This window comes from Antennarius striatus, chromosome 11, assembly GCF_040054535.1.
Source record: "Antennarius striatus isolate MH-2024 chromosome 11, ASM4005453v1, whole genome shotgun sequence".
In the NCBI taxonomy this organism is placed as follows: Eukaryota; Metazoa; Chordata; class Actinopteri; order Lophiiformes; family Antennariidae; genus Antennarius; species Antennarius striatus.
In genome coordinates, this window is record NC_090786.1 from 13262631 (window position 1) to 13277583 (window position 14953).

The 14953-nt window shown below is 40.6% G+C and overlaps 1 protein-coding gene across 3 annotated transcripts; it reads right to left on the reverse strand.

Moving 5' to 3' along the window:
• Positions 1 to 792: 792 nt before the first annotated feature.
• arhgap22a (Rho GTPase activating protein 22a) lies at positions 793 to 14943 on the reverse strand. Of its 3 annotated transcripts, none has more exons than XM_068326576.1 (10): positions 14855 to 14943; positions 9402 to 9598; positions 8560 to 8647; positions 3586 to 3714; positions 3249 to 3459; positions 3038 to 3170; positions 2885 to 2958; positions 2235 to 2356; positions 1109 to 2132; positions 793 to 1023 (listed from the first exon to the last, which is right to left on the reverse strand). In XM_068326576.1, exons 1-10 carry the CDS (start codon positions 14904 to 14906, stop codon positions 804 to 806), a joined length of 2250 nt encoding a protein of 749 aa, XP_068182677.1. In that variant the 5' UTR covers positions 14907 to 14943; the 3' UTR covers positions 793 to 803. The 3 variants fall into 3 exon arrangements, with proteins under 3 accessions (XP_068182677.1, XP_068182678.1, XP_068182679.1); XM_068326577.1 differs by lacking the exon at positions 14855 to 14943 and adding an exon at positions 12738 to 13006; XM_068326578.1 differs by lacking the exons at positions 9402 to 9598; positions 14855 to 14943 and having other exon boundaries at positions 3629 to 3714; positions 8560 to 8649.
• Between the last annotated feature and the right edge of the window lie 10 nt (positions 14944 to 14953).

The following is a 14953-nucleotide window of genomic DNA, read 5'->3' on the forward strand; positions in this document are numbered from 1 at the left end:
ATCCACCAGTGTTCATGGTGATGTGCACTAATGCACCACCATACCATCACTGATCCATTTGAACTTTAAAATTAAATAGCCAGATAGTCCCTCCTTGCCTAAATGATGCAGCAGGAATATTGTGACTGTAGACAAAGAAACCCCCAAGTTTTTAGAATTTTGCTTTGAGAAACATTATTCAGAAATTTTTGCACCATTTATAAGCGCAGTCTTTCACAGAGTGCTAAACCCTTCCCATTTCTACTCCACAAAGTCTCAGCCCCTCTGGGATGTTATTCGTTTTAATACTGAGCATATTACCAACCTGTCCCTCTAGTTAACCTAATACATTTTTGTGATAAACATCAAGTGTTTTCTTTTCCTGGTCTTTTTCTAGCCACTGTCCTAACTCTATAAGTGTTGCTGGCATCAAATTGTAAACGGGTATGAGTAACTTTAAAAAAAAGAAGAAGCAATTTCTCATTTTCAACATGATACGTTTCTGTACACAATTAAATATCGAATTTCAATGTTTTGATCATCACATTCTCTTCCTATTTGACACAGCATTCACAACATATTTGGAAACAGGGTTGCATGATAGTGATGGATTTTGTGAAACTGTTAAATAAGAGCTTCTTGGTCCAGAGGCGTTCTCATTTGGCACTGGTCAGAGGAGGCACAAGATGGCTGTACTAGAGAAGACATGATGGCAAGTCGTACTGCACTCGAGGTATTTGGTCTTAAAAGCTTAGTGACTGGCTGATATTCCCAGTACTTGAGCTCCTCCTCTGATGGACTCATTGAAGGCAGGTTGGTTTGGTCTAGTTGGTCCTTGTTGCCCCTGTTGTCAGATCTCCAAGAGTTTTGAAGAACTCCTCCATCTCTTCTTGCAAGAGAACATTTCTGTTCTCAGCGTCTTGATGAGCTCGCTCTGAGTTCCTGAGTCGGATCTCTAGCATTTGAAACTTCTTCTTCTCCTGGTCCAGCTCCTCTTCAAGGTGGGTTACCTGGGACTTGTACCTAGCACAGGATTCCTCCAACCTGAACAAAGGAAAAAGAAGATGTCATAAATGAAAAGCTAATTTTAATTGTATATTTAACAGAAATGCTATTGACTCATTCTTACTTGCGAATACAGGTTTCATAACTGGACCTCTGTTTCTTCAACTCTTGCTTGAGCTCGACCAGCATCATGGTGAGACCTGCATTCGTTCCTGCAAGGTCATCCTCAGTGCCACTTGTAGTGTGATCCAGAGCATTTGCACTGTCACTCATGTCAGAGGGTCTCTCTTGATCCTGCCCTAATTTCAAAGCCTTATCGCTTCCCTCTGGCTCAGCCAGTGAGATCTCGAAGGACGTCCAGATAGTGTCAGCAGGCAGGCTAAGACTAGAGGGGCCAACATTATCGTAGGCAGACAGTCTGTGAGATTGGTGGAGGGCTCTGTGAGACAGGGATGTTTGAGGGGAGTCTTCATCAGAGTTTCTCTGAGAGTCTTTAAGTGAGAGTGTCGTCTCTTTCAGGGAGAGGGTTGAGTCCTTCAGAGACACTGTTGAGTCTTTGAGTCTGTCACCCGATGAGGTGGTGCGCCTGTGAGCTCTGAGGGACGACAGACCATTCATCAGCCAGTTGCTCCCACCAGCAACTGACACATCCCCTGCTGACCCCCCTATCTTTCCTCTTGAACCCCCGGAGGCTGCACTGCCTTTGAAGGAGCTCCTCCAAGAGGGCTGAGCTTTGGGCTGTTTACTGGGGCTGAGAGCCACATCACCACTACCTTTCCCTTCAGTTTTGCTTTCTTCTGTCCTGTCCACATTCTCCTCTGTCTTATTTTTGATTTTCACTTCATTCTGACTATCCCCACCCTTCACTGTTGTTGTTGTTGTTGTTGTTGTTTCTGCTACTGTTGTTGTTGTGATGCTCGAGGCAGTTAGCTCATTGTCCGTGGAAGGTGTTGGGTGTTTCTCTTGACTGACTGTGGAGGGTAGGGGTTGAGCGTCTTTTTGTGAGAGCCATTCCACTTTGCACCGCTGAGTATTACTCTGCTGTTGCTCTGAGGTGGTCTTGGTCTCAGTTTCCAGCCCCTCATTTGGGTAAAGTCTGGTGTGTTCACTGATCAGCACAGTCATCAAGTGTTGCACCTGGGAACTTCCTGTTTATAATGACAAACACACATTCATGTACATCTGCTTGAAATATTTCATGACTTCATATATTGATTGGAAATCAAGTTCAATACATGTTGATCACCAACCCTCCATCATGGTAACTGGGTCCTCCACTCTTGGCCGAAGGATATTTGGTCCAAACACAGTGGCCAGATTTTGAACACTCATTTTATTTTCATTGGAATGAGACTGAACCACATCCAGAAACCTGCAAAACCCAAGATGTAATAGATTACCATGTTTGAAAAAAAATATGCTACAAACATATTGCTTTTATATGTCTGTCTGTCTGTCTGTCTGTCTGTCTCTCTCTCTCTCTCTCTCTCTCTCTCTCTCTCTCTCTCTCTCTCTCTCTCTCTCTCTCTCTCTCTCTCTCTCTCTCTCTCTCTCTCTCTCTCTCTCTCTCTCTCTCTCTCTCTCTCTCTCTCTCTCTGTCTCTCTCTCTCTCTCTCTCTCTCTATAATAAAAACAAAGCATAAACTGAGTCATGATGCTGACTGGTGTGTGGGCTCAGCTGATGAGCTTTATATAGATGCAAAAAGCAGACAAGCACTGATGTCACATCCAGTGATGATGAAGATGTGGGTGTAAAGAATGCCTCTTTTGAATGGCATGTCAAATCCTCAATCATCCAGCAGAATAGAAAATTGCAGCAATAACAAATTCAATATGTCACCTGAGTTACTTTCACAACATATTGACAAATGCAGTTTCGGACAAAACAGAATTTACTCACTTGCAGATATACTTGAGTAGGTTGTAGTTAACCTGAGGAAGAGATTTTACCTGTTTGCCCAGCTCTACGATACCCTGGAACAAAAGAAGAGCTGGTTTATTGCCAAGACCAGAGTTTGCAGGTTTAGTAAGTGTTCAGCAGACATGTAATTACCACCACTTTATCCTTGGTAAGAAGCTGAGCACAAGACAGAAACTGTGTGTATTTGGAGAATGGGATTATTGGCTCTGGCAGCTCCCGTATGTACAGCTTTAGCAGTGATGCCACTGTGTGGACATCTGTGACACTGTAAGAGAGCAGACATAAAAAATGCTATCCAGCACAGACTGGTATTACACGTAAAATTCCCCTGCAAGTGTGTCACCTGTCAAAGACTGGCTTCTCGCCTCGGTCAAATGCATCCTGTAGTTCTCGAACATGATTGGTTTGTCCAGGGGCCCTGAACAGGCCTTCCTCTTTGAGCCCTTGGTCCCGTATGAAGCATACACACTGTTCAACAAGCACAGGGACCAGTCTCTGAGGGCCACACTGGGCGTCATGCAACATTGTTTCCTCAAGGTGCTGCCCAAAAATACCTGCAGTTACAAATGAACACCAACCATCAGTCATTAATCTCTAAGAATTCTGACATTGACACATGTACTGTAGTAATTTAAGTATGGACAATTATAATTTTACATGTGTATATTTAAGAACCTTACCACCTCCCATCGGAGCCCATATGGCTCTACGAATGGCACGCACCCATTCCTCCATGTCGCTCTGGGAGGTGGCCATCAGCAGACATGATTCATGGCTTATACCAGTTCGATCTTTTTCTGCAATACCCCCTGAAATCACATGACATGTTTTACAACCTCCTGGATAAACAGGACAAAGCAGTATAAGTTTATAGCACTGTACTTCAAATAAGCAGAAATATGGACTGATCAGAAGCAGCAAACGATTTTGCTGATCAGACAAACTACCATATCTGCAATAAAATGGTCTCCCCCAAGCCATATCAGGATTTTTTATAACCTTAATAGCTTCAGCACCCCTGGAAAGTACAAAGACAGTGTCATGCTGCTCTGCCCCTCCTTCCTGTGGTTGCATACAGCTTGATACCATCCGGTTTGACATTTTAGTTTGACATTTTAGTTTATTTCAGTTCAGCTTTGATCAAACCATGTGAAACTCTCACTTTTTATCACTTTGTTATGGCATGTTTTTGAAGAGTTTGGAACCCTTCTCAATTACAGACAGAGATAAATGCATCAAAACAGCTGTTCATCACAGGTTCCTCCATTTTAAACTGAGGAAAAACTTCAGAGACCAATCAGAAGAACCAAACACTTTTGTTGACAACACAGTATATCATTAAAATTATCACAATGTCCTGTGGTGCATAGTGTGCTCGCATTTATTTTCACCAAGTGACACTGGCAGTTGCACTTGTCCAGTTGCAAAAAAAAGATTAAAAGTTAAATACTGTTGTGTTTTTATAGCAAATGACTTATATAAGCAAGTACATGTACATACAAAGACACCAATTCCAAAAGACAAATGGTCCGATGTTTCCTTTTCCATCATGCAGCCCTACAGCAGCTGTTACAATTTGTGTGAAAGCAACTTTGTGTTTTATGCGTGTGTATGTTATTTCTAATACACCACAAGAGGTGCCGTCAGAGGTAAATAATCACAATTATATCTGTGCAGTGTTTCTATGAATGATTTTATTTTTACAGGTCTTCTGATTTAGTACATTTTGTGTATCAAGAGATTCTCTTTGCAAAACATTTGACAAAATGTTTTACAGTGATAGTTTGTCAATTCTGTAACATAGAATGTAGAGTATAGAATATACAGTTTTTACTAACAGTTCAATCTGCAAATCAGAAATTTCGAAACCATGTCACTGAAGGATTGTCACAGAATTTCGATTATAATGTCCATTCAATGTTCAGACCACACCCATGATGGAGCGATTATGAATGAAGTCTTTGTTTTTTCCTCAAACATCCTCATCCCTTCTGTTCTTCTGAATATTTTTAACATGAATTACAGCCTCCAACTCATTGCAGTTGCTGTTTATGCTCTTCTATTTTTCCATTCCTAATAGTTTTATTTTTTATTTCTATATTTTTTGCATGTTTTGAGCAGTATGTACATTGGAATCATCACCTTCTGAACACGAAGTAAGAATTTTGAAGTTTCAATTATTTCTTTCTAAATTATTGTGTCATTTGGAATTGGCAAAAACATTCTTCATCATTTACATATTCATTTATTCTTCTCCTTTTATCTGGGGTCAAGTTGTGATGGTACCGCAGATGCAACTGTACCCTTGTAATAAGATACCACAACCTCTGTGCTTGGCTCCTCAGCTGTACTCTTCTAGTGCTGTCACAAATTGTCCTCTCATCTAACTTGTCCTCAACTTCTTCTTCTTCTCCTTTTGGCCTTTCCCTTCAGGGGTCGCCACAGTGAATCAATTGCCTCCATCTAACCCTGTCTTCTGCATCCTCTTCTCTCACACCAACTACCTTCATGTCCTCTTTCACTACATCCATAAACCTCCTCTTTGGTCTTCCTCTAGGCCTCCTGCCTGGCAGTTCAAAGCTCAGCATCTTTCCACCAATATATTCACTATCTCTCCTCTGGACATGTCCAAACCATCTCAGTCTGGCCTCTCTGACTTTATCTCCAAAACCTCTAACATGTGCTGTCCCTCTGATGTACTCATTCCTGATCCTATCCTTCCTGGTCACCCCCAGAGAGAACCTCAGCATCTTCATCTCTGCTACCTCCAGCTCTGTCTCCTGTCTTTTCCTCAGTGACACTGTCTCTAGACCAAACAACATCGCTGGTCTCACCACAGTTTTGTACACCTTTCCTTTCATTTTAGCTGAAACTCTTCTATCACACATCACACCTGACACTTTTCTCCACCTGTTCCATCCTGTCTGTACATGCTTCTTCACCTCTTTTCCACACTCTCCATTGCTCTGGACTGTTGACCCTAAGTACTTAAAATCCTCCTCCTTCTTGATCTCTTCTCCCTGTAACCTCACTCTTCCACTTGGGTCCCTCTCATTCACACACATGTACTCTGTCTAACTGCGGCTAACCTTCATTCCTCTCCTTTCCAGGACAAACCTCCACCTCTCTAGCTTCTCCTCCACCTGTTCCCTGCTCTCACTGCAGATTACAATGTCATCTGCAAACATCATAGTCCATGGAGATTCCTGTCTAACCTCGTCTGTCAGCCTGTCCATCACCATAGCGAACAAGAAGGGGCTCAGAGCTGATCCCTGATACAGTCCCACCTCCACCTTGGACTCCTCTGTCACACCTACAGCACACCTCACTACTGTCTTACAGTCCTCATACATGTCCTGCACCGCTCTCACATACTTCTCTGCCACTCCAGACTTCTTCATACAATACCACAGTTCCTCTCTGGGCACTCTGTCATTAGCTTTCTCCAGATCTACACAAACACAATGCAGCTCCCTCTGGCCTTCTCTGTACTTCTCTATCAACATCCTCAAAGCAAATACTGCATCTGTAGTACTCTTTTTTGGCATGAAACCATACTGCTGCTCACAAATGCTCACTTCTTAGTGTAGCTTCAACTACTCTCTCACATAACCTCATTATATGGTTCATCAGCTTTATTCCTATGTAGTTTCCACAACTCTGCACATCTTCCTTGTTTTTTTTTTTAAAAAATGGGCACCAGCACACTTCTCCTCCATTCCTCAGGCATCTTCTCACTCTCTAAGATCCTGTTGAACAAACGAGTCAGAAACTCTACTGCCACCTCTCCTAGACACTTCCATATCTCCACAGGTATATCATCAGGACCGACTGCCTTTCAACTCTTCATCCTCTTCAATGCCCTCCACACTTCATCCTGACTAATCTTTGCTACTTCCTGGTCCACAACAACCACCTCTTCTAATATTTGTTCTCTCTCATTGTCCTCAACTCAGAGGTAGTTATGTACTTAGGGGTTTGGAAGTGCTGACTATCGTGGTGGTGGCCTCACACTTACTAGCAAACTGCTCCAGTTAGGCTGAAGGTCATGGAAGGATAACAACAACAGAACCACGTCATGTGCAAAGAGTAGAGCAGCAATGTTGAGGTTCCTAATATGTTCCATGTGCCTTTACCCACAACCAGAAATATTAGAAACACGATCAGACACAAAGGGCAACTTCAGCACTCAGCACTTCAGTCCTGCACCCACTTTAAAGTTGTTTAACCTTGTTTCAGAATAGGGTTATACAGGTGCCAAATGTCCTTTACCAGCTGCTCCATTACCTCATAATCCAGCTATATCTCTCACAGGATTGAGGGCAACAGACTTCAATAAGGTCACATTTCACACATAGACTTGATGAACAAGGTTTGATGACCTCCAACCCTCCATCAAGCCAGTCCACCGACCCATCGCCAGGAAACCCAATTTCTTCTCCATGTTCTTGATGATATCTCAGGATTCAAGGGAACGTTAAACTTTAAGAATATTTTTTCTTCATATTTGACACTTACTGTACATAATCACCTTCTTACACAACACAGTGACATACATGTGTATGTCACATTGCATATGCATGCAATAAGACTGGTTGCAGATTCATGCTAGTCACCACTAGTCTTTATTTCAATAGGTCAATTGTATATCTATCTATCTATCTATCTATCTATCTATCTATCTATCTATCTATCTATCATTCCGTCCATTCTGTCTATCATTCTGTCTATTATTCATCTATTATTTCATGTTCTCATATTTAATTTCATGTACAAAAACAGTTATATTCAAAATTGAATGAAAAGCGTAAGACACACTGAAATCAACCAACCCTCTCTTATAAAGAAACATTACATGCGTTAAAGGAGGGGGAATAAGTTTAAGCTGATGGATCCCTACCTGTGTTTTCATGTGTTCCTCTTTAGTTGCACTGTCTGATACATGAAAAGCAATGTTTTGTTTCATGGTCCTCCTCTGGTGTGTTTGGTGTGTTTCCTGCTCCTGCCTGTTACCAGACTCATCTTTGCTTCATTACAATCAGCTGGTTACTGAAAGCCGCCTCCAGTCCCTCCCTGTGCCTGAAGATTCCTTTTGGTTCCTGCAAGTATCTGTTCAGTGACCAGTGTTCACTGATCTCCTTTCTTTTGCTTCTAGTCACTTGATGTTAGATTGATTGTGTTCTTTTTTTTGTTTCACAGTTTCGAGTTCGATCCTGGATTTTTTTTTGTAACTTTTGTTACTTTGCCCCTCTTGATAGTTTTCAGTTCATACTTCATTTATATTGTATTTTTTCCAAAAACTTATTTTCAGTTGAACTTTGTTATTAAATCCACCTTCTCTTTGTACTCTTCATTTGGGTCCCGGCTCTCCTTAGACACACTATGACAGTTTTGACTCCTGTTTACTGTATTTATTCTTGTAAAGTGTTTATGTTAGTCACTGAAAGGATTTATTAGCTCCAGGTGTACTATATTTGAGTTTTGTTTTGTTTTTTAAAACGTGACAGTGTCACAGTCCAAGGGGTGACGAGCAACTCCATATTTAAGGTTGCGCGTGATGGTCACAATTTATTTTCCTGATTGGTACTCGTCTTGTATTGAAACAACACAAAGTCTATAAATGTGAAGACACAGTTGTCATCATAGCAACTCACCTGGAACTATTTCAAATAGGTGTCGACCAGGCTCTTCCTGGTTGGCAGACAACTCATTGACCTGACTACCTTGAAGAGGAATACAACCCTACAGGAGACAAGAAACGAAGGTGTCAGATGGATGGATGAATGGGTAGATAGATAAACAGGTAGATAGACAATTTGGAAGGTAGACTTGAGGAAAACATATAACATTTATCAGTATTTAAACATACACCAGTATTTAAAGGACAAACAAAGAATCATTTAGTGACTCTGGATGGGCTTGGACGTGAAGTGCACATTAAATATGATGGAGTTGTGAGAATGTTGGTTTCTCGGCATCTGTCCAACAGGGGGAAGTAACGATGATGGAGGGAGGGATGACTCAGGGAAACATGTCTTCATCTGTTTGTCCCTCTGGAGCTTCCTGATGTACTTGTATTTGTGATCCCTCCACAGTATGGAGAAGGTCAAATGTCACTAAGTGGTCATAGCAGAAGCACGTGGATGTTGTTACCACATTATTAGTGTGCTGTCAGTGCAATGACAATTCACTTCAGCTGCAATACAGAGTGTGGGGATGTGTTATTGTTTTAAATGTTTTATGAAATGTAATCAAATGTTTAGAAATCTAAAGTTTGACAACAAATATATGAAAATCATTATAATTCGGGATTCACAGATTATGGATGCATTATGCAGAAAATAGCTTAATTTTTTCCTACAATTTGTGTTTTGCTGCATGACTTAAAGAACGAGGCATTTTCACAGTGGGAAAACAAATGATGGATTAAATGCTCTTGGAGGAATCTTGAACATTTATCAATCTTTGAATCCAAGCATGCAGAGGTTGTTGTCACCTGAGCCTTGGTTTCATCCTGGTCCTTGTAGAAAAAAAGAGCTTCTGTCCTTAGGACAAACCAACGCAGCTGCCAGTTTTTCATGATGCTCCGTTGTCTCTTCAGCCAACCCGCCTTCAATGCTTTCTCCTGATCCAGAGGAGAACATGGCCTGGAGACCCGGGAAAACTCACCAAGCACCATGCTTTTGGACCGTGCTGCACAGACACAAATGTAGAGATACAGTGAACTGTCATGATTAAGGGGAAACAAAAAGACAGAAAATTAGTCGCGTAAAACAGGGTATCCATAGCATTTTAAGAGTACCTCTCTGCCTTGTATTCTAAGAATTCACAAATGAATCATCATTGACACAAGTCAGCCATGGGTGCTGTGAAACCCACAAGCTTGACTGCAAAATTTTTCCACGATATTTTCTTAATTTTGCAGTAGATTTGCTGGAGATGCATCCTTCTCCTTTCATACATTTTATTATGGTTCATATATTATAGAGAATCTATTTTAGAGCTTAACTTATGAGAACTGGAGTTTTGCTTTGGATCAGTTTGAGCTTTAAGTGGTAGAGACAGACTACAATCATGGATTATACTGTACCTTAGCATCGGTATGCCAATGGTATAGAGTGAAATGATCCCTTGGGAGTCAAATGGAGGGAGAAAAAAGGAGAGAGAGAGAAACAGAAGGTAGTGGAAGAGAGAGAAATCAATGGTGTCTTTTTTTTTTGTTAATTGCATCTAGCTTTCTGCTGAGCTCAGCAGGGAAGGTATCTGCAAGGGCCTGGACTGAAATCTCTCCTGCGTTCTCTTCTCAGCTCTATTTCTAGAATCCTTTTTGTTTTTTCTCTCTTTTTTTTTTTTTTTTGGGGGCAGCCATCTTAATATTGCTTGTAATGGGATAAGACTGAAGAAGAGAATATGTCAAGCAGTCATTAATAAGACTGTCTGGCAGCAGAAGCAGGCAAAGCCCCATTTTGTGCATCTAAATAATAATACAGGCAAGAAGTACAAAATCTTTGAAGGAACGTTGATACTCAATGTCCATTACCTCATCTTCTACAACAGATATAAAACATACATTAAAGTTAAAATAACACTTATTCCAAAAGATTAGTGATTATGCAGAAAAATGACCTCTATACAGATAATATTTGTCAGTTATTTGTGAGTAAGCAACATTTCTGTTGCACTTGGTGGACGTGGAGCTTATGTTCACTATTGAACATGTTGGTTAATAAGATGTTTAACATTGCATAAGATTTTTTAAACTGTTGATTACATTGAAATGTTAAATACTCTTTTGTAAAGAAACCATAAAGTGTATCAGTAAAATAACTGTAGTTGAAGGTACAATATTTTAACATCAGTTCAGTTTTAGTATAATATGAAGTGTAAGGTAAATAAAAAGATGTATTTAAATCAAGTACAACAGAGTGGTCCTATTTTAGTATTGTTTCTGGATGTGCTTATTTACAACTGCACTGCTGAAGTATCAAAAATAATCTACTCGTGCTCGAAAGTGATCCTGGACCCTGGTGTGAGGAAGGAGTGTAAATACAACCAGTCACAATAGCTGCTAAATGAAGCTAAATGAGTACAAATATCTCCAGCCTCATGAAATAGAAACACAATGAGAATCATAGAAAGCTGTATTTCACTCCTAACACTGTCAATAACATCCTTTTGTATTTTATTTGATGAAGGAATGATAAGAATCATGGTTTGTTTCAAAAATAGACAACAATGACAACCATTTCCCAAACATATATTAATTAAGAACCAAATTATAATTGTGTTGCAGTTATAGCTGACACAACGCTGTGCTGAAACGTCTTTTCTTGAAAGTCTAATTAATTATGAGATTCTTGATGAAATTATGAAATGGTATTATTTTTAAAAGGATAATGTCTTCATCATTAATTTAAAGGTTCTCATGTTATTCTACCACAAGGATAATGGAGCACAGCCTCAAACACCAGAAACAGCTTCCTGTAACACTCCAACTACTTAACCGCTGTAGGATTCCAGCCTCGTATCTGAGCTTCTGAGTGCAGATCCAGCTCCGTAATGCTGTATGAGATTGAGTTGAATGATGCTGCATTAAAGGGGTCAGAGGAGAGCAGAACTGGAAATCTAATCAAAGGGAAATACCATTACAGCAAATGAGAGATGGCAAGTGCACGAAACATGGTGAGCAAACTGAAACGATACTGCACTCCAGCTGTGCTTGTGAAGGAGAAAGGAGAGGCAGTTCTCCTTTCCATTGTCATTTACAGTCTTTTTTTTAACCACTGAATCCTGAATTACTACCTCAATTACTACCTACTCCAATTGCTACCTCAAAGAGCCGTAGAATGCCAATGTTTGGCTCTTATATACAATTTTTTATTCTTATGTGGGATGTTACTGTGATCAGATGTCCTCCTCCTGAATGTATGAAAAATCATCTGTTGCTTCTGAAAACCTGGAGTTTTCCTCCACACAACTTGGCAACTGTCACAACTTCCCACGCCACCTGAAATAGTATGTGTCAGTTGTTAGCGACAACCACCTGCCACGAAGAGTCAGAAAGTCTCTATACTCTGTATCCTGATAATCTGGGTGCCAGAAGTTGCTGCTGTGATTCACAACTTCCTCATTCATCCTCACACAGTCATTTGAGAGGAATGTATGTGTGACATATCCACCTCAGCGGGTGCAAGTGAATTTTATCCCGTGTTAAAGGAACTATGTTTGACAGTCAGCTGTTGAGATGTACAAGAGCAGAGACCCCCTGCATTCCATTGATATGTTGACTGCTCAAAATCATGCCAACCAAAACTAACCCAATACCCCCTAAACACAAAGAGGTGTGCTCAGGTGCGAACATGCCAGGATGCAAGCCATTGTTAGAGAATTATTCCAGCAGCCATTGCAACCATCTCCAACAGGATCTCATTTTAGAGGAATGAGGAAGAAAACAGGAGGGATTACATCATCCTGTAGTAAAGATGGTTAACTAGGCTTTAGCAGTGGACCCACAGGAGAACAGCCTTAATACTATACATCATGCAATAAAACTCAGGTCAGTCCTGATGATCACAGTCAGTGGGAAGCAGAATGACACCGGTGTGCAGACTCAGTGCTAATATGGCGCTGTTACACCTTTTTGATGTCATAATCAAAAGCCCTGACGACAGCATTGATGTAACATTATTACAGACAGCAGCACTGCTGCTGCAGAGGCAATGAAAGAGTGACAGAAAGAAATGGATTGAAGAAGAGGGATGGTAAAATTGGAAAAAGAGAGAGGATGCAGAAAAGAGGTGGGATGGAGGAAAAGGAGGAGGGACTGTCTTACCCCGGCGTGCCTGTTTTATCTTGGGGCTCAGCATGGTTACCGTTGCTGTGCTGCTCCCTCTCACTGAGACATGACTGCATCCCTCTCCTCATACACTATTCCACTAACAGACACATGTTCAGCACCTCTCGCTGCTGCCTCGCCCTGCTACTCCTCATCCTCTACGAGCTACTCCTCATCCTCTCTCTGTTTCTCTCTCACTTGGACACTGTCTCTGTCTGTCTCACGCTTACGAGCACCTAACCACGCACTCTCCTCTTCCTCCCCATCATCTCACTCCACCTATCTGTCTGTGGCCCAACATGCCATTCACACATGCTGAGCCCTGCCCTCCTTCCTTTCCTTTTACTCTCTCTCCCCCTCCTCTCTCTCAATCCCTCCCTCCCTCGTGCTCTCTCTCCCAATCTCTCCCGCCCCCTCTTTCTCCCTCTGTCTCTTTGCCATCTGCTACACACTCTCAGTATCAATTTCTCACTGTCTATAAATATGTCTGGCTGTTTGTCCTCTGTCTTGTCACCCTTTTCTTTACACTGGTTCTCACATCATAGGACAGTCTGTTTGCTCGTGGAGATTTAATTATGGTCTCCTTTGGACCTGAAGGACAACCTTATCTTTACTCTATGCATCTGACATAACAATGTAGCTCATAAATGCTAACGGTCCCTGAGATCCCTCAGTTGTTTTCTTTCTATACACATTTGTTGATGCTGCTTTCAGACAGGATGCTGGGACTGGGACCACTGGGAGTGAAAACACTGATGTCTGTAACTCAGTCCAAACGCGTTTATCCAGTCTGTCTTTAATGCCATGCATTTTTAATGTTATAGCTTAAGTATTTAAATCGATTCATCACAACAATTTTATGTCAGTCTTCACTATGTTCAATTTTATTCTTATTTTATTCTTTTATTTATTTTCAATTTATTATTAATAACAATAACAATAACAACAACAACAACAACAATGATGATAATATCGGTCACAGTAGTAGTCATAGTAGTAGTAGTAGTAGTAGTAGTAGTAGTAGTAGTAGTAGTACTGTAGCAGTAGTCGTGTTAATAGTAGTAATAGTGGTAGTAGTATTAGCAGTAGTCGTAGTTGTAGTTGTATTAGTAGTATTAGCAGTAGTCCTGTAGTAGTAGTACTGTAGTAGTGATAGTAGCAGTAGTCGTAATAATAGTGGTAGTAGTGGTGGTAGTAGTAGTAATAGTTGTAGTAGTAGCAGCAGCAGCAGCAGCAGCAGCAATAGTAGTATTGTAGTAGTAGTATTAGCAGTAGTACTGTAGTAGTAGTATTGTAGTAGTAGTAGTAGTAGTGGTATTGGCAGTAGTAGCAGTATTATTATTATTATTATTATATTATTATTAGTAATACTGGTAGTAGTAGTAGTAGTAGTAGTAGTAGTAGTAGTAGTAGTAGTAGTAGTAGTAGTAGTGGCATTTTAGTGTATATGTGGTTCAGCTTGTGTTTCAATACAAACATACAAAACATTTGAATACGTAAAATGTTTGATATACTGTATTTTTATTGCTTTTATTGATCGATTGGATCATAACTAATTTAACCATTCAACATTTGTTGCAAATTGAGTGACCTAACATTTTTTTACCTATTGAATAAAATTTTGAAGGATGTGTGTTTAAACACAGACACTCCAGTTACTGACAAACGTTCAACTACGATTAATGTTAGAAGGGAAATGGCACACAACCCAGTTACTCATGAAAGCCACAGCACTCAAGGGTGTGATGTTCTTGTTCCTTTTCTGCCTGCTAGGGTTGTAGTGGATGTGATAAAGCAGATAGATGCTCCAGTTCAAGAGGCTGGATGAGTCTAAAATGCCATATAGGCACTGATTGGGGGGAGAGCTGACTGAACTCATTCATAAGAAGAAAATACTCAAATAACACACAAAAATCAATTGAATCAACAATAGATGACAATATGAGTGACACTGCCTTCAGGACGGATTTATGAGTCACTGTACTATTTCTGACAAAACGTAATAAATCATCAATACTTTGTACAGACAGCTCATATCCTGTGACACAGAGGGCTCATTCTGTCAGACATTATACGTCATAAATAGCAGAAGCAAACATTAAAAAGAATTTTACCTGACAATTCATTTCGGCTGTCACTAATGAGAAGAGTCCTGGATGTTTTCATGGCAGTGAACCCGTCAACACTCCTCCTCAACTGGAGCCATTTCTACA

What these genes read in the sequence shown, in the direction of transcription:
- arhgap22a (XM_068326576.1), bottom strand. Translation starts at nt 14,906, where the DNA reads ATGAAAACATCCAGGACTCTTCTCATTAGTGACAGCCGAAATGAATTG. An exon ending in CAGCCGAAATGAATTGTCAG is followed by an intron (nt 9,599 to 14,854) that starts GTAAAATTCTTT and finishes GTGTCTGTGCAG; the next exon opens with CACGGTCCAAAAGCATGGTG. An exon ending in CTACTCAAGTATATCTGCAA is followed by an intron (nt 2,357 to 2,884) that starts GTGAGTAAATTC and finishes TGGGTTTTGCAG; the next exon opens with GTTTCTGGATGTGGTTCAGT.